The sequence below is a fragment of the Globicephala melas genome, chromosome 10, assembly GCF_963455315.2.
Source record: "Globicephala melas chromosome 10, mGloMel1.2, whole genome shotgun sequence".
Taxonomy (NCBI): Eukaryota; Metazoa; Chordata; class Mammalia; order Artiodactyla; family Delphinidae; genus Globicephala; species Globicephala melas.
The window spans coordinates 65,944,445-65,968,610 of NC_083323.1; the positions used below are offsets into that span (position 1 = coordinate 65,944,445).

Here is a 24,166-nt window from a genome sequence, read left to right on the forward strand (position 1 = left end):
ATCTATTCTGTCTCAAGAACCTCTTTATTAGACTCTCAACCTGATTATTTCCAACTTGAGTCCTGTTCTTTTTAGCTGCAGATTCCTCTATAACCATTACAAGAATGACATAAATGAAAAGAATCTTAAATCCCTGGTACCATGGCAGGAAAATAGTTGAATAGTAAGAAACATTTCTGAGAAATTCTGGTGCTGGGAATTCCAGGAATTGTAGAAAATCTAGATGCTATGAGTACTCCTCTGGCTTCCCTAATCCTAACAGGACCTTCCTCTCCTCATTTTAGTAACTATTCAGGTCAAACTAATCTTTAGACAAAGAAATAATTTTAAAACTTCACTTGAAAATATATATTTGTAACGCTAAATTCCTGCAACTAAAAATCTTATATGTAGGCTATGACAGAAAGGGACCTCATACCAATTAGTTCAATTCAATTCATTGGACGATGTCTATTTTCCTAATTCAAAACTGTGGAACTATGCCTTGTTCATTTCCAGTGATATTTACCTGACACACTGTGTTGCTGGTAATTGTAGGAAGATGGAATTGCACCAATAGGAAGCTGTGGTTTGGGATTGCCTGGTGGTACCTCATCATCATCCTCCCCAAAATGATGAACTTTCTCGTACTTTTCTAGGTAACTGAAATAGAAAAACAGTACAGCAGAGATTTAAAATAGATTTACATCTTGTTTTTTAACTCCCACCACATATATCTGGTTTCCTTTTCTAGAGGCCCTAAATTTAAAATAATAATAATAACAAGATACCACAAACCTCATATTAGTGGGACAGTCACTTCAGCAGTAATACTGAAGACAAACTCACTGTAATGGTTCTAAAAGTGTTTTTAAATTTTCAGAAAAGACCACACCACTGCTCAAATAAAAATGTAAAAGTAAAGAATATCAAGGACAACTACATGTAGATGAACAACAGTACATTTTATTTACTGATTAAAAAAATTATACATGGTCACTGTAAAAACCATGTGAAGGGGCTTCCCTGGTGGCACAGTGGTTGAGAATCTGCCTGCCAATGCAGGGGACACAGGTTTAAGCCCTGGTCCTGGAAGATCCCACATGCTGCGGAGCAACTAAGCCCGTGCACCACAACTATTCAGCCTGCGCTCTAGAACCCGTGAGCCACAACTAGTGAGCCCGCGTGCCGCAACTACTGAAGCCCACGCACCTAGAGCCTGAGCTCCGCAACAAGAGAAGCCACCGCAATGAGAAGCCCGCGCACTGCAACGAAGAGTAGGCCCCGCTCGCCACAACTAGAGAAAGCCCGTGTGCAGTAACGAAGACCCAACACAGACAAAAATAAATAAATAAATTTATTTAAAAAAAAAAAAAAGTGAAAATGAGAAGATGCCCTGGCCTCCACATCTCACTCATCACAGATAACTACAGGTTCAAGTGTTTTCTGTATATTTTCTATGCATGTTTTTATCTAACAACATATTTTAGAGATCTGAGCATGTCAATACACACAGTACCACCTCAGTCTTCTTTTTTTTTTTTTCCTTTTAAACTTTATTTATTTGGCTGTGCCAGGTCTTAGTTGCGGCATGCAGGATCTGGTTCCCCACCAGGGATCGAACCTGGGCCCCCTGCATTGGGAGTGCGGAGTCTTAACCACTGGACCACCAGGGAAGTCCCTACATGAGTCTTTTTTAATGGCTGTATAATATACGGTCCTACTGATACATCATAATTTAACAAGATCTCTAGTGCTGTAACTAGCTATGTTCAGTTTTGCTTTTTGCTATTACAAGTCATGCAGCAATAAGATTAATCTCAGCACCTGTTTAAATACTTTTCTCTCAATAGACACTGGAAATGGTATTATCAACTTTAAACAGCAATACAGCCAAATTCTCACCCAAAACTGATGTGCCCAATACATTTTGATCAATTTATAAGATAGTTCCTGTATTCCCCACTGGATCTCCGTTACAGGGTATGGTCAATCTTCTTAAAATTAACTAGAATTAAATTCCCAAATTTACCATAAGATTCCCACAAGAAAGATTTTTAAATAGGGAAACAATTGATCAAATCCATGTCAAACACAACACTGTAACTAATGAACTTGTTACTACACTTCATAAGAACTTAAGCTGATTAATACCAGAGTAAAGTTCTAAATGTGATCATTTTATAGATCAATCCTTCTATCATTCCTGATCCAGGCAGGTACTAAGTCCATCAGTCACTGTTTTAAAAGTCCTGCAGAGGGAGGGACTAAAGATGGTGGAGGCGTAAGACGTGGAGATCACCTTCCTCCCCACATCAAATACATCAAAAATACATCTACATGTGGAACAGCTCCTACAGAACACCTACTGAATGCAGGCAGAAGACCTCAGACTTCCCAAAAGGAAAGAAAATCCCCACGTACCTGAGTAGTGCAAAAGAGAAAAGAAAAAATCAGAGACAAAAGAATAGGGACGGACCTGCACCTCGGGGAGGGAGCTGCGAAAGAGGAAAAGTTTCCACACACTAGGAAGCCCCTTCACTGGTGGAGACAGGGGGTGGGCAGGAGGGAAGATTTCAAGCCACAGAGGAGAGTGCAGCAACGGGATGCAGAGGGCAAAGCGGAGAGTTTCATGCACAGATGATCGATGCTGGCCAGCACTCATCAGCCCGAGAGGCTTGTCTGCTCACCCACCAGGGCAGGTGGAGGCTGGGAGCTGAGGCTCCAGCTTCAGAGGTCAGACCCCAGGGGGAGGACTGGGGTAGGCTGCGTGAACACAGCCTGAAGGGGGCTAGTGTGCCACAGCTAGCAGGGAGGGAGTCCAGGAAAAAGTCTGGAACTGCCTAAGAGGCAAGAGACCATTGTTTCGGGGTGCACAAGAAGAGGGGATTCACAGCACCGCCTAAACGAGCTCCAGAGACGGGCACGAGCTGTGGCTATCAGCGCGGACACCAGAGACGGGCATGAGACACTAAGGCTGCTGCTGCCACCACCAAGAACCTGTGTGCAAGCACAGGTCACTCTCCACACCTCCCCTCCAGGGAGCCTGTGCAGCCAGCCACTGCCAGGGTCCCATGATCCAGGGACAACTTCCCCGGGAGAACACACGGTGAGCCTCAGGCTGGTGCAACGTCACGCCAGCCTCTGCTGCCTCAGGCTAGCCCCGCACTCCGTACCCTTCCCTCCCCCCCCCCACCCCGGGCCTGAGTGAGCCAGAGCCCCCGAATCAGCTGCTCCTTTAACCCCATCCTGTCTGAGCAAAGAACAGACGCCCTCAGGTGACCTACACGCAAAGGCGGGGCCAAATCCAAGGCTGAGCCTCAGGAGCTGTGTGAACAAAGAAGAGAAAGGGAAATCTCTCCCAGCAGCCTCAGGAGCAGTGGATTAAAGCTCCACAATCAATGTGATGTACCCTGCATCTGTGGAATACCTGAATAACAATGAATCATCCCAAGACAGTGGACTTAGGGAGCAAATGTAGACTTGGGGTTTGCTTTATGCATCTAATTTGTTTCTGGTTTTATCTTTATCTTAATTTAGTATTTAGACCTTATTATCACTGGTAGATTTGTTGATTGATTTCATTGCTCTCTTCTTTCTCTCTTTTTCTTTTATTTTTTTTATTTTTAATAATATTTTTTAAATTTTATTTTAATAACTTTTATTTTTTTCTTTCTTTCTTTTTTTTCTCCCTTTCTTCCGATCTGTGTGGCTGACATGGTCTTGGTGCTCCAGCCAGGTGTCAGGCCTGAGCCTGCAAGGTGGGAGAGCCGAGTTCAGGACATTGGACTACCAGAGACCTCCCGGCCCCATGTAATATCAAACGGTGAAAGATCTCCCAGAGATCTCCATCTCAACACTAAGACCCAGCTCCACTCAACTGCCAGCAAGCTCCAGTGCTGGACACCCCATGCCAAACAACTAGCGAGACAGGAGCACAACCCTACCCATTAGCAGAGAGGCTGCCTAAAATCAAAATAAGTTCACAGACACTGCAAAACACACCACCAGATGGGGTCGTGCCCACCAGAAAGATAAGATGCAGCCTCTTCCACCAGAACACAGGCAACAGTCCCCTCCACCAGGGAGGCTACACAACCCACTGAACCAACCTTAGCCACTGGGGGCAGACACCAAAAACAACGGGAACTATGAACCTGCAGCCTGCAAAAAGGAGACCCCAAACACAGTATGTTAAGCAAAATGAGAAGACAGAGAAATATACAGTAGATGAAGGAGCAAGGTAAAACCCACCAGACCAAACAAATGAAGAGGAAATAGGCAGTATACCTGAAAAAGATTTCAGAATAATGACAGTAAAGATGATCCAAAATCTTGGAAACAGAATGGAGAAAATACAAGAAACGTTTAACAAGGACCTAGAAGAAATAAAGAGTGAACTAAACAATGATGAACAACACAATAAATGAAATTAAAAATTCACTAGAGGGAATCAATAGCAGAATAACTGAGGCAGAAGAACAGATAAGTGACCTGGAAGATAAAATAGTGGAAATAACTACCACAGAGCAGAATAAAGAAAAAAGATGAGAAGAATTGAGGACAGTATTAGAGGCCTCTGGGACAACATTAAATGCACGAACATTCGAATTATAGGGGTCCCAGAGAAGAAGAGAAAAAGGGACTGAGAAAATATTTGAAGAGATTATAGTTGAAAACTTCCCTAATATGGGAAAGGAAATAGTCAATCAAGCCCAGGAAGGGCAGAGAGTCCCATACAGGATAAATCCAAGGAGAAACGTGCCAAGACACATATTAATCAAACTATCAAAAATTAAATACAAAGAACAAATATTAAAAGAAGTAAGGGAAAAACAACAAATAACACACAAGGGAATCCCCATGAGGTTAAGAGCTGATCTTTCAGCAGAAACTCTTCAAGTCAGAAGGGACTGGCAGGACATATTTAAAGTGATGAAACGGAAAAATCTACAACCAAGATTACTCTACCCAGCAAGGATCTCATTCAGATTCGACATAGAAATTAAAACCTTTACAGAAAGGAAAAGCTAAGAGCATTCAGCACCACCAAACCAGCTTTACAACAAATGCTAAAGGAACTTCTCTAGGCAGGAAACATAAGAGAAGGAAAAGACCTACAAAAACAAACCCAAAACAATTAAGAAAATGGTAATAGGAACATACATATCGATAACTACCTTAAATGTAAATGGATTAAATGCTCCCAGCAAAAGACATAAACTGGCTGAATGGATACAAAAACAAGACCTGTATATATGCTGTCTACAAGAGACCCACTTCAGACCTAGGGACACATACAGACTGAAAGTGAGGCGATGGAAAAAGATATTCCATGCAAATGGAAATCAAAAGAAAGCTGGAGTAGCAATTCTCATATCAGACAAAATAGGCTTTAAAACAAAGACTATTACAAGAGACAAAGAAGGACACTACATAATGATCAAGGGATTAATGCAAGAAGACATAACAATTGTAAATATTTATGCACCCAACATAGGAGCACCTCAATACCTAAGGCAAATGCTAACAGCCATAAAGGGGGAAACTGACAGTAACACAATCATACTAGGGGACTTTAACACCTCACTTTCACCAATGGACAGATCACCCAAAGTGAAAATAAATAAGGAAACACAAGCTTTAAATGAAACATTAAACAAGATGGACTTAACCGATATTTATAGGACATTCCATCCAAAAACAACAGAATATACTTTCTTCTCAAGTGCTCATGGAACATTTTCCAGGATAGATCATATCTTGGATCACAAATCAAGCCTTCGTAAATTAAGAAAATTGATATCGTATCAAGTATCTGTTCCGACCACAATGCTATGAGACTAGATAGCAATTACAGGAAAATACCTGTGAAAAAGACAAACACATGGTGACTACACAATACACCACTAAATAACCAAGAGATCACTGAAGAATTCAAAGAGAAAATCAAAAAATACCTAGAAACAACTGACAATGAAAACATGACAACCCAAAACCTATGGGATGCAGCAAAAGATGGTCTAAGAGGGAAATTTATGACAATACTATCCTACCTCAAGAAGAAAGAAACATCTCAAACAAACAAAAAAATAAATAAACAACCTTACACCTAAAGCAAATACAGAAAGAAGAACAAAAAACCCCCAAAGTTAGCGGAAGGAAAGAATCATAAAGATGAGATCAGAAAAAGAAATGAAGGAAACAATAGCAAAGATCAATAAAACTAAAAGCTGGTTCTTTGAGAAGATAAACAAAATTGATAAACCATGGGACAGACTCATCAAGAAAAAAAGGGAGAAGATTCAAATCAATAGAATTAAAAATGAAAAGTGAGAAGTAACAACTGACACTGCAGAAACAGAAAGGATCATGAGAGATTACTACAAGCAACTCTATGCCAATAAAATGGACAACCGGGAAGAAATGGGCAAATTCTTAGAAAAGCACAACCTTCCGAGACTGAACCAGGAAGAAATAGAAAATATAAACAGACCAATCACAAGCACTGAAATTGAAACTGTGATGAAAATTCTTCCGACAAAAGCCCAGGACCAGATGGCTTCACAGGTGAATTCTATCAAACATTTAGAGAAGAGCTAAGAGCTATCCTTCTTAAACTCTTCCAAAATATAGCAGAGGGAGGAACACTCCCAAACTCAATTCTACAAGGCCACCATCACCCTGATACCAAAACCAGACAAAGACGTCACAAAAAAAGAAAACTACAGGCCAATATCACTGATGAATATAGACACAAAAATCCTCAACAAAATACTAGCAAACAAAATCCAACAGCACATTAAAAGGATCATACACCATCATCAACTGGGATTTACCCCCAGGAACGCAAGGATGCTTCAAAATACGCAACTCAATCAACGTGATAACCCACAATAACAAACTGAAGGAGAAAAACCATATGATCATCTCAATAGATGCAGAAAAAGCTTTTGACAAAATTCAACACCCATTTATGATAAAAACCCTCCAGAAAGTAGGCATAGAGGGAACTTACCTCAACATAATAAAGGGCATATATGACAAACCCAGAGCCAACATCATTCTCAATGGTGAAAAACAGAAACCATTTCCACTAAGATCAGGGACAAGACAAGGTTGCCCACTGTCACCACTATTAATCAATATTGTTTTGGAAGTTTTAGCCACAGCAATCAGAGAAGAAAAAGAAATAAAAGGAATCCTAATTGGAAAAGAAGAAGTAAAACTGTCACTGTTTGTAGATGACATGATACTATACATAGAGAATCCTAAAGATGCTACCAGAAAACTACTAAAGCTAATCAATGAATTTGAAGAGTAGCAGAATAAAAAATTAATGCACAGAATCTCTTGCATTCCTATACACTAATGATGAAAATTCTGAAAGAGAAATTAAGGAAACACTCCCATTTACCGTTGCAACAAAAAGAATAAAATACCTAGGAATAAATCTACCTAAGGAGACAAAAGACCTGTATGCAGAAAACTATAAGACACTGATGACAGAAATTAAAGATGATACAAACAGATGGAGAGATACACCCTGTTCCTGGATCAGAAGAATCAATATTTTGAAAATGAGTATACTACCCAAAGCAATCTGCAGATTCAATGTGATCCCTATCAAACTACCAATGGCATTTTTCACAGATCTAGAATAAAAAATTTCACAATCTGTATGGAAACACAACAGACCTCAAATAGCCAAAGCAATCTTGAGAAAGAAAAACGGAGCTGGAGGAATCAGGCTCCTGGAATTCAGACTATACTACAAAGCTACAGTAATCAAGACAGTATGATACTGGCACAATAAGAGAAATATAGATCAATGGAACAGGATAGAAAGCCCGAGATAAACCCACGCACATATGGTCACCTTATCTTTGATAAAGGAGCCACGAATATACAATGGAGAAAAGACAGCCTCTTCAATAAGTGGTGCTGGACAGCTACATGGAAAAGAATGAAATTAGATCACTCCCTAACACCATACACAAAAATTAGCTCAAAATGGATTAAAGACCTAAATGTAAGGCCAGACACTATAAAACTCTTAGAGAAAAATATAGGCAGAACACTCTGACATAAATCACAGCAAGATCCTTTTTGACCCACCTCCTAGAGTAATGAGAATAAAAACAAAAGTAAACAAATGGGACCTAATGAAACTTAAAAGCTTTTGCACAGCAAAGGAAACCACAAAGAAGACAAAAAGACAACCTTCAGAATTGGGGAAAATATTTGCAAATGAAGCAACTGACAAAGGATTATTCTCCAAAATTTGTAAGCAGCTCAATATCAAAAAATCAAACAACCCAATCCAAAAATGGGCAGAAGACCTAAATAGACATTTCTCCAAAGAAGATATACGGATTGCCAACAAACACATGAAAGGATGCTCAACATCACTAATCATTACAGAAATGCAAATCAAAACCACAATGAGGTATCACCTCACAGCAGTCAGAATGGCAACCATCAAAAAATCTACAGACAGTAAATACTGGAGAGGGTGTGGAGAAAAGGGAACCCTCTTGCACTGCTGGTGGGAACCTAAATTGATACAGCCACTATGGAGAACAGTATGGAGGTTCCTTAAAAAACTAAAAGTAGAACTACCATATGACCCAACAATCCCACTACTGGGCATATACCCTGAGAAAACCATAATTCAAAAAGAGTCATGGGAAGATGGCGGAAGAGTAAGACGCGGAGATCACGTTCCTCCCCACAGATACACCAGAAATACATCTACGCGTGGAACAACTCCTACAGAGCATCTACTGAACGCTGGCAGAAGACCTCAGACCTCCCAAAAGGCAAGAAACCCCCAACGTACCTGGTTAGGGCAAAAGAAAAAACTAAACAGAGACAAAAGGATAGGGACGGGTCCTGCACCAGCGGGAGAGAGCTGTGAAGGAGGAAAAGTGTCCACACACTAGGAAGCCCCTTCGCGGGTGGAGGCTTCGGGAGGCGGAGTGGGGGAGCTTGGGAGCCGCGGAGGAGAGCACAGCAACAGGGGTGCGGAGGGCAAAGCGGACAAATTCCAGCGCAGAGGATCCGGCCGACCGGAACTCGCCAGCCGAGAGGCTGGTCTGCTCGCCCGCCGGGGCGGGCGGGACTGGGAGCTGAGGCTCCGGCTTTTGTCGGAGCGCCGGGAGAGGACTGAGGTTGGCGGCGTGAACACAGCCTGCAGGGCGTTGGTGCGCCGCGGCTGGCCGGGAGAGAGTCCGGGGAGAAGTCTGGAACTGCCGAAGAGGCAAGAGACTTTTACGTCCCTCTTTGTTTCCTGGTGCACGAGGAGAGGGGATTAAGAACGCTGCTTGAGAGAGCTCCAGGGACGGGCGCGAGCCGCGGCTAAAAGTGCGGAGCCCAGAGACAGACATGAGACGCTAGGGCCGCTGCTGCCGCCACCGGGAGGCCTGTGTGCGAACACAGGTCACTAGCCACACGCCCTTCCGGGGAGCCTGTGCAGCCCGCCACTGCCAGGGTCCCGGGATCCAGGGACAACTCCCCCGGGAGAACGCACAGGCGCGCCTCAGGCTGCAACGTCTCGCCGGCCTCTGCCGCCGCAGGCCCGCCCCACACTCCGTGCCCCTCCCTACCCCCGGGCCTGAGTGAGCCAGAGCCTCCGAATCAGCGGCTCCTTTAACCCCGTCCTGTCTGAGCAAAGAACAGACGCCCTCCGGCGACCTACACGCACAGGCGGGGCTAAATCCAAAGCTGAGCCCCTGGGAGCTGTGAGAACAAAGAAGAGAAAGGGAAATCTCTCCCAGCAGCCTCAGAAGCAGCGGATTAAAGCTCCACAATCAACTTGATGTACCCTGCATCTGTGGAATACCTGAATAGACAACCAATCATCCCAAATTAAGGAGCCCTGTGGATGAAAGGCTCTTGGTGCTGCAGCCAGGAGTCAGTGCTGTGCCTCTGAGGTGGGAGAGCCAACTTCAGGACACTGATCCACAAGAGACCTCCCAGCTGCACATAATATCAAACAGCAAAAATTTCCGAGAGATCTCCATCTCAACGCCAGCACCCAGCTTCACTCAACGACCAGCAAGCTACAGTGCTGGACATCCTATGCCAAACAACTAGCAAGACAGGAACACAACCCCACCCATTAGCAAAGAGGCGGCCCAAAATCATAATAAGTCTACAGACACCCCAAAACACACCACCAGACGTGGACCTGCCCACCAGAAAGACAAGATCTAGCCTCATCCACCAGAACACAGGCACTAGTACCCTCCACCAGGAAGCCTACACAACCCACTGAACCAACCTTAGCCACTGGGGACAGACACAAAAAACAACAGGAACTACGAACCTTCAGCCTGCAAAAAAGGAGACCCCAAACACAGTAAGATAAGCAAAATGAAAAGACAGAAAAACACACCGCAGATGAAGGAGCAAGATAAAAACCCATCAGACCTAACAAATGAAGAGGAAATAGGCAGTCTACCTGAAAAAGAATTCAGAATAATGATAGTAAGGTTGATCCGAAATCTTGGAGATAGAATGGACAATAGAATGGACAAAATGCAAGAATCAGTTAACAAGGACCTAGAAGAACTAAAGATGAAACAAGCAACGATGAACAACACAATAAATGAAATTAAAAGTACTCTAGATGGGATCAATAGCAGAATAACTGAGGCAGAAGAACGGATAAGTGACCTGGAAGATAAAATAGTGGAAATAACTACTGCAGAGCAGAATAAAGAAAAAAGAATGAAAAGAACTGAGGACAGTCTCAGAGACCTCTGGGACAACATTAAACGTACCAACATTCGAATTATAGGGGTACCAGAAGAAGAAGAGAAAAAGAAAGGGACTGAGAAAATATTTGAAGAGATTATAGTTGAAAACTTCCGTAATATGGGAAAGGAAATAGTTAATCAAGTCCAGGAAGCACAGAGAGTCCCATACAGGATAAATCCAAGGAGAAATACGCCAAGACACATATTAATCAAACTGTCAAAAATTAAATACAAAGAAAACATATTAAAAGCAGCAAGGGAAAAACAACAAATAACACACAAGGGAATCCCCATAAGGTTAACAGCTGATCTTTCAGCAGAAACTCTGCAAGCCAGAAGGGAGTGGCAGGACATATTGAAAGTGTTGAAGGAGAAAAACCTGCAACCAAGATTACTCTACCCAGCAAGGATCTCATTCAGATTTGATGGAGAAATTAAAACCTTTAGAGACAAGCAAAAGCTGAGAGAGTTCAGCACCACCAAACCAGCTCTACAACAACTGCTAAAGGAACTTCTCTAGGCAAGAAACACAAAAGAAGGAAAAGACCTACAATAACAAACCCAAAACAATTAAGAAAATGGTAATGGGAACACACATATCGATAATTACCTTAAATGTAAATGGACTAAATGCTCCCACCAAAAGACACAGATTGGCTGAATGGATACAAAAACAAGACCCATATATTTGCTGTCTACAAGAGACCCACTTCAGACCTAGAGACACATACAGACTGAAAGTAAGGGGATGGAAAAAGGTATTTCATGCAAATGGAAACCAAAAGAAAGCTGGAGTAGCAATTCTCATATCAGACAAAATAGACTTTAAAACAAAGACTATTAGAAGAGACAAAGAAGAACACTACATAATGATCAAGGGATCGATCCAAGAGGAAGATATAACAATTGTAAATATTTATGCACCCAACATAGGTGCACCTCAATACATAAGGCAAATACTGACAACCATAAAAGGGGAAATCGACAGTAACACATTCATAGTAGGGGACTTTAACACCCCACTTTCACCAATGGACAGATCATCCAAAATGAAAATAAATAAGGAAACACAAGCTTTAAATGATACATTAAATGAGATGGAGTTAATTGATATTTATAGGACATTCCATCCAAAAACAACAGAATACACATTTTTCTCAAGTGCTCATGGAACATTCTCCAGGATAGATCATATCTTGGGTCACAAATCAAGCCTTGGTAAATTTAAGAAAATTGAAATTGTATCAAGTATCTTTTCCGACCACAACGCTATGAGACTCGATATCAATCACAGGAGAAGATCTGTAAAAAATACAAACACATGGAGGCTAAACAATACACTACTTAATAACGAAGTGATCACTGAAGAAATCAAAGGGGAAATCAAAAAATACCTAGAAACAAATGACAATGGAGACACGACGACTCAAAATCTATGGGATGCAGCAAAAGCAGTTCTAAGAGGGAAGTTTATAGCAATACAATCTTACCTTAAGAAACAGGAAACATCTCGAATAAACAACCTAACCTTGCACCTAAAGCAATTAGAGAAAGAACAAAAAAACCCCAAAGTTAGCAGGAGGAAAGAAATCATAAAAATCAGATCAGAAATAAATGAAAAAGAAATGAAGGAAACGATAGCAAAGATCAATAAAACTAAAAGCTGGTTCTTTGAAAGGATAAACAAAATTGATAAACCATTAGCCAGACTCATCAAGAAAAAAAGGAAGAAGACTCAAATCAATAGAATTAGAAATGAAAAAGGAGAAGTAACGACTGACACTGCAGAAATACAAAAGATCATGAGAGATTACTACAAGCAACTCTATGCCAATAAAATGGACAACCTGGAAGAAATGGACAAATTCTTAGAAAGGCACAACCTGCCAAGACTGAATCAGGAAGAAATAGAAAATATGAACAGACCAATCACAAGCACTGAAATTGAAACTGTGATTAAAAATCTTCCAACAAGCAAAAGCCCAGGACCAGATGGCTTCACAGGCGAATTCTATCAAACATTTAGAGAAGAGCTATCACCTATCCTTCTCAGACTCTTCCAACATATAGCAGAGGGAGGAACACTCCCCAACTCATTCTACGAGGCCACCATCACCCTGATACCAAAACCAGACAAGGATGTCACAAAGAAAGAAAACTACAGGCCAATATCACTGATGAACATAGATGCAAAAATTCTCAACAAAATACTAGCAAACAGAGTCCAACAGCACATTAAAAGGATCATACACCATGATCAAGTGGGGTTTATTCCAGGAATGCAAGGATTCTTCAATATACGCAAATCAATCAACGTGATACACCATATTAACAAATTGAAGGAGAAAAACCATATGATCATCTCAATAGATGCAGAGAAAGCTTTTGACAAAATTCAACACCCATTTATGATAAAAACCCTGCAGAAAGTAGGCATAGAGGGAACTTTCCTCAACATAATAAAGGCCATATATGACAAACCCACAGCCAACATCGTCCTCAATGGTGAAAAACTGAAAGCATTTCCACTAAGATCAGGAACAAGACAAGGTTGCCCACTCTCACCACTCTTATTCAACATAGTTTTGGAAGTTTTAGCCACAGCAATCCGAGAAGAAAAGGAAATAAAAGGAATCCAAATCGGAAAAGAAGAAGTAAAGCTGTCACTGTTTGCAGATGACATGATACTATACATACAGAACCCTAAAGATGCTACCAGAAAACTACTAGAGCTAATCAATGAATTTGGTAAAGTAGCAGGATACAAAATTAATGCACAGAAATCTCTGGCATTCCTATACACTAAGGATGAAAAATCTGAAAGTGAAATCAAGAAAACACTCCCATTTACCATTGCAACAAAAAGAATAAAATACCTAGGAATAAACCTACCTAAGGAGACAAAAGACCTGTATGCAGAAAATTATAAGACACTGATGAAAGAAATTAAAAATGATACAAATAGATGGAGAGATATACCATGTTCTTGGATTGGAAGAATCAACATTGTGAAAATGACTCTACTACCCAAAGCAATCTACAGATTCAATGCAATCCCTATCAAACTACCACTGGCATTTTTCACAGAACTAGAACAAAAAATCTCACAATTTGTATGGAAACACAAAAGACCCCGAATAGCCAAAGCAATTTTGAGAACGAAAAATGGAGCTGGAGGAATCAGGCTTCCTGACTTCAGACTATACTACAAAGCTACAGTAATCAAGACAGTATGGTACTGGCACAAAAACAGAAATATAGATCAATGGAACAGGATAGAAAGCCCAGAGATAAACCCACGCACATATGGTCACCTTATCTTTGACAAAGGAGGCAGAAATGTACAGTGGAGAAAGGACAGCCTATTCAATAAGTGGTGCTGGGAAAACTGGACAGCTACATGTAAAAGTATGAGATTAGATCACTCCCTAACACCATACACAAAAATAAGCTCAAAATGGATTAAAGACCTAAATGTAAGGCCAGAAACTATCAAACTCTTAGAGGAAAACATAGGCAGAGCACTCTATGACATAAATCACAGCAAGATCCTTTTTGACCCACCTCCTAGAGAAATGGAAATAAAAACAAAAGTAAACAAATGGGACCTAATGAAACTTAAAAGCTTTTGCGCAGCAAAGGAAACCATAAAGAAGACCAAAAGACAACCCTCAGAATGGGAGAAAATATTTGCAAATGAAGCAACTGACAAAGGATTAATCTCCAAAATTTATAAGCAGCTCATGCAGCTTAATAACAAAAGAACAAACAACCCAATCCAAAAATGGGCAGAAGACCTAAATAGACATTTCTCCAAAGAAGATATACAGAGTGCCAACAAACACATGAAAGAATGCTCAACATCACTAATCATTAGAGAAATGCAAATCAAAACTACAATGAGATATCATCTCACACCAGTCAGAATGGCCATCATCAAAAAATCTAGAAACAATAAATGCTGGAGAGGGTGTGGAGAAAAGGGAACCCTCTTACACTGTTGGTGGGAATGTAAATTGATACAGCCACTGTGGAGAACAGTATGGAGGTTCCTTAAAAAGCTACAAATAGAACTACCATATGACCCAGCAATCCCACTACTGGGCATATACCCTGAGAAAACCATAATTCAAAAAGAGTCATGTACCAAAATGTTCATTGCAGCTCTATTTACAATAGCCCAGAGATGGAAACAACCTAAGTGTCCATCATCGGATGAATGGATAAAGAAGATGTGGCACATATATACAATGGAGTATTACTCAGCCATAAAAAGAGACGAAATTGAGCTATTTGTAATGAGGTGGATAGACCTAGAGTCTGTCATACAGAGTGAAGTAAGTCAGAAAGAGAGAGATAAATACCGTATGCTAACACATATATATGGAATTTAAGAAAAAAAAAATGTCATGAAAAACCTAGGGGTGAAACAGGAATAAAGACACAGACTTACTAGAGAATGGACTTGAGGCTATGGGGAGGGGGAAGGGTAAACGGTGACAAAGCAATAAAGAGGCATGGACATGTGTACACTGCCAAACGTAAGGTAGATAGCAGCCGCATAGCTGCTATCTACCTTACGTTTGGTAGTGTATACATGTATGTATACACTACCAAACGTAAGGTAGTGTATGCGGCTGCCGAAGCAGCCGCATAGCACAGGGAGATCAGCTCGGTGCTGTGTGACCGCCTGGAGGGGTGGGATAGGGAGGGTGGGAGGGAGGGTGATGCAAGCGGGAAGAGATATGGGAACATATGTATATATATAACTGATTCATTTTGTTGTGAAGCTGAAACTAACATACCATTGTAAAGCAATTATGCTCCAATAAAGATGTTAAAAAAAAAAAAAAAGAGTCATGTACCACAGTGTTCACTGCAGCACTATTTAGAACAGTCAGGACATGGAAGCAACCTAATTGTCCATCAACAAGTGAATGGATAAAGAAGATGTGGCACATATGTACAATGGAATATTACTCAGCCATAAAAAGAAACGAAACTGAGTTATTTGTAGTGAGGTGGATGGACCTAGAGTCTGTCATACAGAGTGAAGTAAGTCAGAAAGAGAAAAATAAATACCATATGTTAACACATATATATGGAATCTAAAAAACAAAACAAAACAAAAGGTTCTGAAGAACCTAGGGGTCGGACAGGATTAAAGACATCGACGTAGAGAATGGACTTGAGGACACAGGGAGGGGGAAGGGTAAGCTGGGACGAAGTGAGAGAGTGGCATGGATATATATACACTACTAATTATAAAATAGGCAGCTAGCGTGAAGCAGGTGCATAGCACATGGAGATGAGCTAGGTGCTTTGTGTCTACCTAGGGAGGGTGGGAGGGAGATGCAAGAGGGAGGAGATATGGGGATATATGTACACATATAGCTGATTCAGTTTGTTATAGAGCAGAAACTAACACACCATTGTAAAGCAATTACACTCCAATAAAGATATTTAAAAAAAAAGTCCTGCACCTACCCACCCCTTTGCTTTTATAGTTACAGACAGCTGAGATGAGGGAGGAGTGGATCAATGAATGTATGTGGTGATCTCAGAAGTATTATTTTCTTTTTAGTACCAAACCTTAACTTTCAAGGTGGGATGAACGAAAGTTATACATTTACAAATAGAAAAACTAATGACATGGTAAGCAATCACCATTCCTCATTTTCCCCATCCAGCTTTACAAGGCACAATAATTCACACCTTTGAGACCAGAAAGGAATTAAACTGTCGTTTTCCATTCCTTCTAAGTTCTCCATATAAACTCAATTTGAGCAAGGAACTCTTTCCTAGCTGGCAGCTTGATAGGTAACGAATCCAACACTTTACTCTTGGAGATACAAAAGCAGAGACATATGCCCAGATATAACCCTTGTGCATTAAGGACAGTATGCAGCTGCATACATTTCACCCTGACCCAGCAGATAGAATTTACAGTCTAAAAACATAAAACAAAATAAAACATGATTAAAAAGAGACAGTCTCTCTCCATTATAGACTCATGATGGACTTAAATGGGTAATAAATCAAGCCTATTCTTTCTGAATTTCTAACGCAGATATCATAAAAAGAAGAGTATATATAAATTTGGACATAAATAGCTGCTCAAAAATTGTGACATTCTCTGCAAATGAGGGATTATCTACATCACATGAAATAACTCAGGCAACAGTACTAATAAAGATATTTTAGAGAGTATGGTCTTTCAGAATTGAGCTCACTGTGGAACCGTTAAAAACAAGCTAAAGATAATTAATTCTTATTAAATAATTTTTATTTAAATATAATCAAAATAACAATGATATAGAATTTTAAAATCAAAGCCTTATACTAATAATATGTTTAAGATGCCCTTTATAAATTTGGTACATATAACTGAGCACAGTAGATTTAAAATTTGTGTTTTTTATTACAGCTGGGGAAGAAGACAACACTACTAGTAAAGAAAGACCATAAATATTATCTTTTCCCTCCCGGAATACCCAAAATGGAGCATAAGCAAAATGGAGTGACTGACAACACCACAAGTACAAGATACTCATAGTAAATAGTATATATTAAATACATAAAGCCTTTCATAATTCAAATTTTCGTAAGATTTTTTTAAATATACGACTTCTGGTCCCATGACACATTCTAACTCTATTCCTCCAAACAGATTCTTTACATAATTCCAATCCCCAGAAATTTATGGTTTAGGCAAATTGTTACAATTTTTGAAATTTTTATTCCCTGGCTTGAGGGTCAGTGCTTGTTCTCATTCATGATTAAATATTTCCAACTGAGACTCAACCTTTCTTAGTTCAGCTGAGGTACTGGCACCCAGTTCTGATCTCTTGTACCTCTCAATAAATAAGCACAAAGCCCTTTTTTTGTTTTTCAAAGAGCTATACTTCTAAAAACTAAAAGGTATTAATAGACAAGAGAAAGGAGCTAAAATACAAAGTTACGTTTCAAAGTCTAGGTCTTCAGATTTAATTATCATAAGCCTGAGCTTACACACTGACAGATACACAGTGTCCACTTACTAAATTACAAATGCTAGACTACACATTTCTCTTTCTTCTCAAAGCCAATTACATTGCTATGAATAGTTACTATATTAATCAAACAGGTATTTACAGAGCTCTTTCAGTAATCTGTCTAGTAAACGACAGATTTAACTCAAGACTGGTAAAATACTGGAATCCAGATGGCAGTCACTCCCTCATCAGGCAACACAGAAAACTAGGTTCCTTAGTTCAACATTAGGTACAGAATCAGGTGGCATGAGTTATATCTTCTTTTTTTTCAACTTGGCACTAATTTATTTTGTGGTGGATTCTAGGCCATAGGTGACAGATTTAGAAGACAAAAGCAAATATGAACATTTAGCATATAATATTGGAATTATTTTAAATGGCACTATTCAATTAAAAAGCTTAATACATGTGACCAATAAAATGAGAGGAAAAGAGTCCATTCAAAATAGCATCAAATAATATAGGCAGTTTTGTTATAAATGTGGAAAAATTTAACCTCTTGCAGTATCTGACAGATTAAGCACACAAAACATAAATTAGTTTACAGAAGATTTAGATATAATCACCAATAAGACTGATTTATTAGACATACAATGATTTCCTTTTCAACTCTCCATAGAAATTAAAAAACTGATTATATATCAATTCACACAGGAAACCAAAATAAATTTAAGATTAAATATTGTATAGGGTATATTCCCTAACTGCAATCAATTCAAAGACATTTTTTTTCTAAGAAAGAAATTAAACCCTTGGAAAACTAAAAATAATTTTATGTAAAAGTAGAGAAACTAGTACAACAGTAACCCATCAGCAGATATCAAAATTCATGGTCAATCTTGTTTCATCTATAGCACAATTAACTATCTTCACAACACTTTTAAAGCAATTCCCAAGTATCTCATAATTTTATTTGTAAATATTCTGGTAGAATTCTTAGAAATTAAAAATATGTATAAAAACTTCTTGAGATGTTTTAAGAAAAGATGGCAGTTCAAGGAACGCATATTCATCTCGTCCCTTAAATCCAATTGCAATGAACTTTGAAGAGTAAAAATAGAGGGATACTGCATAATTTCTAAGTTAGAAAACTTTCAGAAATTCTGGTTCATTAAAAGCAACTTCAAGGATTTACAAGACTAACCTGCAAAACAATTCTTGAGAGAGTAACATGGTCTAGTGGAAAACACAGATCTTAAGCCAAAACACATAAAAAGGCAAATTCAGTTTGGATTTTCTTTAGCCACTAAGGAGCAATAAAAGGTGAGGGTGTGTCTGATAATAGAATCCAGAGAGTGACAATTATTTAAGAAAAAAAAAAAAGAAGTGTAGAAAGTTGGGTTGAACTCAGTGGTTGTTGAAAGAAGCAAAGTCCTTTAAACTTCACCTTATAGCTTATTTGTCAAAATGAACTCAAAAACCCAGGGGTGTGGGCACCTATCAGAAGCACCAGCATGGAAAGACTGGTATCATCAGGTAACGGGACCTCTATGGACATAGTGTACAAGAAATTTCAAGATGAAACACCCCGGCACAAAATCAAATATGGTGACATACAAACCAGAAAGGTAATGACATTTCTTTGCCCAGGATTATCCCCACAAAGAGGGGCATGAAAAAGTAGATTTGACGATGTAGAAGATCACCTCAGTAATGCAGAGGGCATGCTTGGGAAACGGCTCCTCACAGAGGGGAAAAGAATGAAAACAGTGGGGTGGACAAAAATGAGACATGTATGATAAACAGGAGGTCAAAAGAAGGGGCAAAAAAAAAGAAGTGGCCCTGAAGGAAAGACCAGAATAAATGCAACAGAAGCAGTATCATTGAGATAACAGAAGAATTACTTTAGCTAAAATGCTTAATGGGTATATTAAAAAGGTTCCTGGAGTGTCAGGGTACAAGGATCACCAGGCAAAAATTAATGAAAAGAGAAAAACACTCAGACATTTCCTGATGAAATATGCAAACTTCAAAGATAAAGACAATTCGTAGAAATACCCAGAACCACCCCTACTCCTGAAAAGTTACACAGAACAGTTAGGCTAGGCTCTGACTTCTCTTCAAAATTAATTGTCAAAGATAATAAATAAGTATCAGAGCTTTGAGGAAAGAAAGTTATTTCACAAGAAATCTCCACCCAATCACATTGCTCAACTAAGAAAAGAAATTCATTTTCAGGTATGTAAAGACTCAGTAAGTACTCTACTTGATGAATCAAAATTAAGGAATGTTTAAATATCAATACAGATGACTAATGATGTGCACAGAAACTATTTAAACTCAGATATTAGTCTCAATTGTAACTATCATATTACAAAAGAGAAGGCGCATTGGTAATTACAAAATAACATGTAAATGTAAAACTAATTTAAAAAATTTAAAACTATTAAAATAATTTGAAAATGATACTCCTGATATGCAATTCAAGAACTTTTCCACAAAAATGAAAACTGAAAAGGAAGGAGTAGTAAGAAGAATTAAAACTGTATTCTCTGTGTTACTTACACAGGAAGAGTGATCAAAATGGGTTTATTCTCATAGTTAATATTAAGGGAAATATGTTCTTGGGAGTGTTTCTAAGCTTTTTACAAGAGTTTAACAACAAAAAGTCAAGATCATTACTTTCCAAATCACTGGAGGGAAACAAAAACATTAATGTATGTAATATGCAGAGAAAAGAAGAGAAAGAATACCCTGTGATGTAGCAATTATACTCTTAGGCATACACCCTAGAAAAAACTGGAAACAACTCAAATATTCACAAATGATAGTATGAATAAAAACACTGTGGCAGGGCTTCCCTGGTGGCGCAGTGGTTGTGAGTCCACCTGCCGATGAAGGGGACACGGGTTCGTGCCCCGGTCCGGGAAGATCCCACATGCCGCGGAGCGGCTAGGACCATGAGCCATGGCCGCTGAGCCTGCGCGTCCGGAGCCTGTGCTCCGCAACGGAGAGTCCACGACAGTGAGAGGCCCACGTACCAAAAAAACACAAAAAAAAAAACACTGTGGCATATTCATACAATGAAATACTATACAGTAGTGAAAATTAATTAACTAACATAGATCAATACAAATGGCCAGCAACAAAATGTTAAATCATTTCAGAATACATTATGACTCCATTTATAGGCAGATCATAAGCAAAAAATTAAATACTTTTTAAGCAATAGACAAGTATGAGGTAAAACCACAAAGAAAAGCCAGATGATAATTATCAAATAGAAAATAAGCTAGGATTTATCCCTCAGAAGAGAAATGCACACACAGGGGGCTTCAAAGGTATCAGTAGAGTTTTATTTGTTTTATTTTGTCTTGTTTTGATGTGGATAAACTTGCATGTATTAAGCCTTTTTTTGTGTGTATAAAATTTAAAACTAAAAAAAATTTAGAACATTGGAAAAAAAGCAGTGAGTTATTTCAAACTTAAAAAAATATATATTTCCACTGCTATGTAAAATGTTTCCAATTACAGAAAAAGATTAGCATCTCCCTGAAAACTAATCTAGCAAAACTGACAAAACTTCATAAAAATTACAGTTAAAAAAGGACTACATATATAAATACTAGAAAAAACAATTAATATTTATTAAATACACACACATACTCAAGACTGAAGATTTTATTGCAGAAATCCAATGATACTTCAAGATTTAAAATTTTTCTTTTGTTTTGTTTTTTTGTGGTACGCGGGCCTCTCACTGTTGGGGCCTCTCCCGTTGTGGAGCACAGGCTCCGGACGCGCAGGCTCAGAGGCCATGGCTCATGGGCCCAGCTGCTCCACAGCATGTGGGATCTTCCCGGACCAGGGCACGAACCCGTGTCCCTGCATCGGTAGGCGGACGCTCAACCACTGTGCCACCAGGGAAGCCCAAGATTTAAAATTTTATAACATTAAACTCACCTGTAGACCAAAGAGAAAAATATTATCTAAACAAAGGACACCAAAGGTTAGTTAATAAAATGATGCATCCATGCTTCATTGAAAATAAATTTAGTTAATGAAGAATTCTAGAATGTTTCTCCTTTTGATCTCTCGTATGGCCCCTTTGTTATGCCATACACATCAAATAATTCCCAGCCTACTCCTTTACCAGTTATAGGCTTTCTCAGAACATTGCACCTTAACTTGATCCAGAGTTCTTGTTTCTGTAGAAGAGTACCCTTCAAAGTGGGGCACACACACAAGACACTCCAATAGGAAGGAACACTTAATGTATGGGTTGACACTGCCTCCTCCCTCCTTCACTCCATTTATCTGGCAGTCCATATGTTACTCATCCCATGTGAGACAACATGGAGGGGCTAACAGCGGAATTCTCATTCATTCATTAACTTCTGACCAGTGGAAACCTCATCATTCATTAGATTCCATGTACTATGTCTGTGCATGTCTAAGTTAAGTGGACATTTAATTTAAAACTTATGTAAGAGATATTATCTAATTTTAACTAAACCATCTCTCACAAAAATAAGAAGATTAAAAGATCCCTTCAAAGGAACCACAGTGTGACTAGTGCAAGCAAACAAACAAGAAAATGGCAGAGCTAACACTTCTCACGTGAGCTCATTATCAACAATACTGTGAAGTAAAAACAATGGCAAAGCAACAGATATGAAAGAGGGCCAAAAGATTTCTAAATTATCAAAACCCACCTATCTGAACTGTGAATTTATATGCCCTGACCTTGCCCTAGGCCAATGTTATACTTTTTATGTTGGTGACAATTTGTAAGATGTTCTAAGAATCCAGAATTTGAAGACAAATCTCTACGTTTTTCTCAACAATATTTTTCAAGTCACTGAAACTTAATCAAAACTTATTAAAACTTAAAAATAAATATTATTTCAAGTACATGTAGTGATAAATATTTACAAGAGTCTTTCCAAGGCCAACTTCCATATCACTGGGAAAACATTTCTTTTTTTTCTTATGATAAAAATAGCTGAATTAATACATGAAAAATATGGCAACGAAACACTGTTAGAAAATGACAAGAAATCACTACTAAGAAGTTGAAGAAACAAGGATTAGAGCAAATTATACTGTGTGGGAGGTTTTATATAGAGTTGAATTCAACTACAGATGTTTCTAATATATCTGAGCTTATTGTATTTACTCAGTTCTCTTTAAAAAGTGAAATTCACAAAAAACTATCAATACTTTTTGGCGAGTCTTTAAAGGAAAGTAGTAGCAAAGATACACTCTCATAAGCAAATGTCTTTTACAGAAAGAAATTTTTCAGAGAAACATGTTAATTCTACTTAAGGCCACAATGAAGAAGCAGATACTTTAACTGGGAAGGAGAAGAAGCTGCGGGGAGGGGATGATGGAAGATGAAAGAGAAAGAGGATAGAAGGGAAAGAGAGGGAAGGTTATAAGGGTAAGATCAGACATGTAAAAATCATTTACTGCTCATGTAACAGGCAGGGTAATGCAGCAAAGAAGCTGAAGTCAGAAGTGACAAAACTGGTGCAAGATGATTTCAGTGTGGTCAATTATATAAAAAACATCTTTGAAATAAGGCAAAATCTTCAAATGTACTTCATAATGAGATATGAAGTGACAGAAAAATATTTTGTACCACAGAGGCTGAATGGATATCTTAGTGAAGAGTACTTAAAAATGCTACCAATCTTGAGAAGAGTTACACACTTTACTTTTCAAAAGTCTCAAATTTGCTGACTTTTCCTGTGACAGCATCAGGTGATGAGCAATACCTTACCTAACAGATAATTTAGAAAACAAAAAGAAACAGGAAGACATTTAATCTACCCTTTAAAATAAAGGTGAAATTTTAACAATGAAAAGAAAGTAATTACTTTTAAAAAGAAACTCATGCTATGGAGAGAGCTCTAAAAAAGGGGGGGGGGTGTTTTTTAAAAAGAATTTTCCTTCCATCATGTGATTTTTTTTTTTTGCTGAAAATATTTTGCATGTGTCTTACATTAAAATTCTCATATCTACATTGAAGTAGGAAAAAGAACTTTCCAAACTATTTAAAAATCTCCCCCAAATTCTATGGGCTTCAGACCCTTTAAAAACTTTTATATTGATAAAAGAACAAAGAACTCACATGTCCTCAATTCAAATACATCAATTGTTTATATGTTGCTCATTTGCTTTATCATATTCTTATTTTTCTCATTCAACCCCTCCCTCTCTCTCTCTCTCTATACACACACACACACCCCCACACAGTTTTTCCTGATTTAAAATTAAGTTATTTCTCCTTGTTTTTCATAAGCTTGACATTTTTAACAGTTGAAACCAGTTATTTTGTAGAAAGTCCTTCAACTTAAATTTGTCTTATGTTGCTTTATAATTAAATTAGATACCGAAAATGTCCTTTTGGCAGAAATACCACAGAAGTAAATGCGTATACTAGTG

The 24,166-nt window shown here is 38.7% G+C and overlaps 1 protein-coding gene across 2 annotated transcripts in view; it reads right to left on the bottom strand.

The window, feature by feature from the left end:
- ARID2 (AT-rich interaction domain 2) overlaps positions 1–24,166 on the bottom strand; it is a 178,774-nt gene that overhangs the window by 83,176 nt on the left and 71,432 nt on the right. For both annotated transcript variants that reach the window (XM_030835321.2, XM_030835322.3), the window contains one exon: positions 509–642. In XM_030835321.2, the coding sequence (XP_030691181.1) occupies positions 509–642 (134 nt within the window). The remainder of the gene's footprint in view (positions 1–508; positions 643–24,166) is intronic.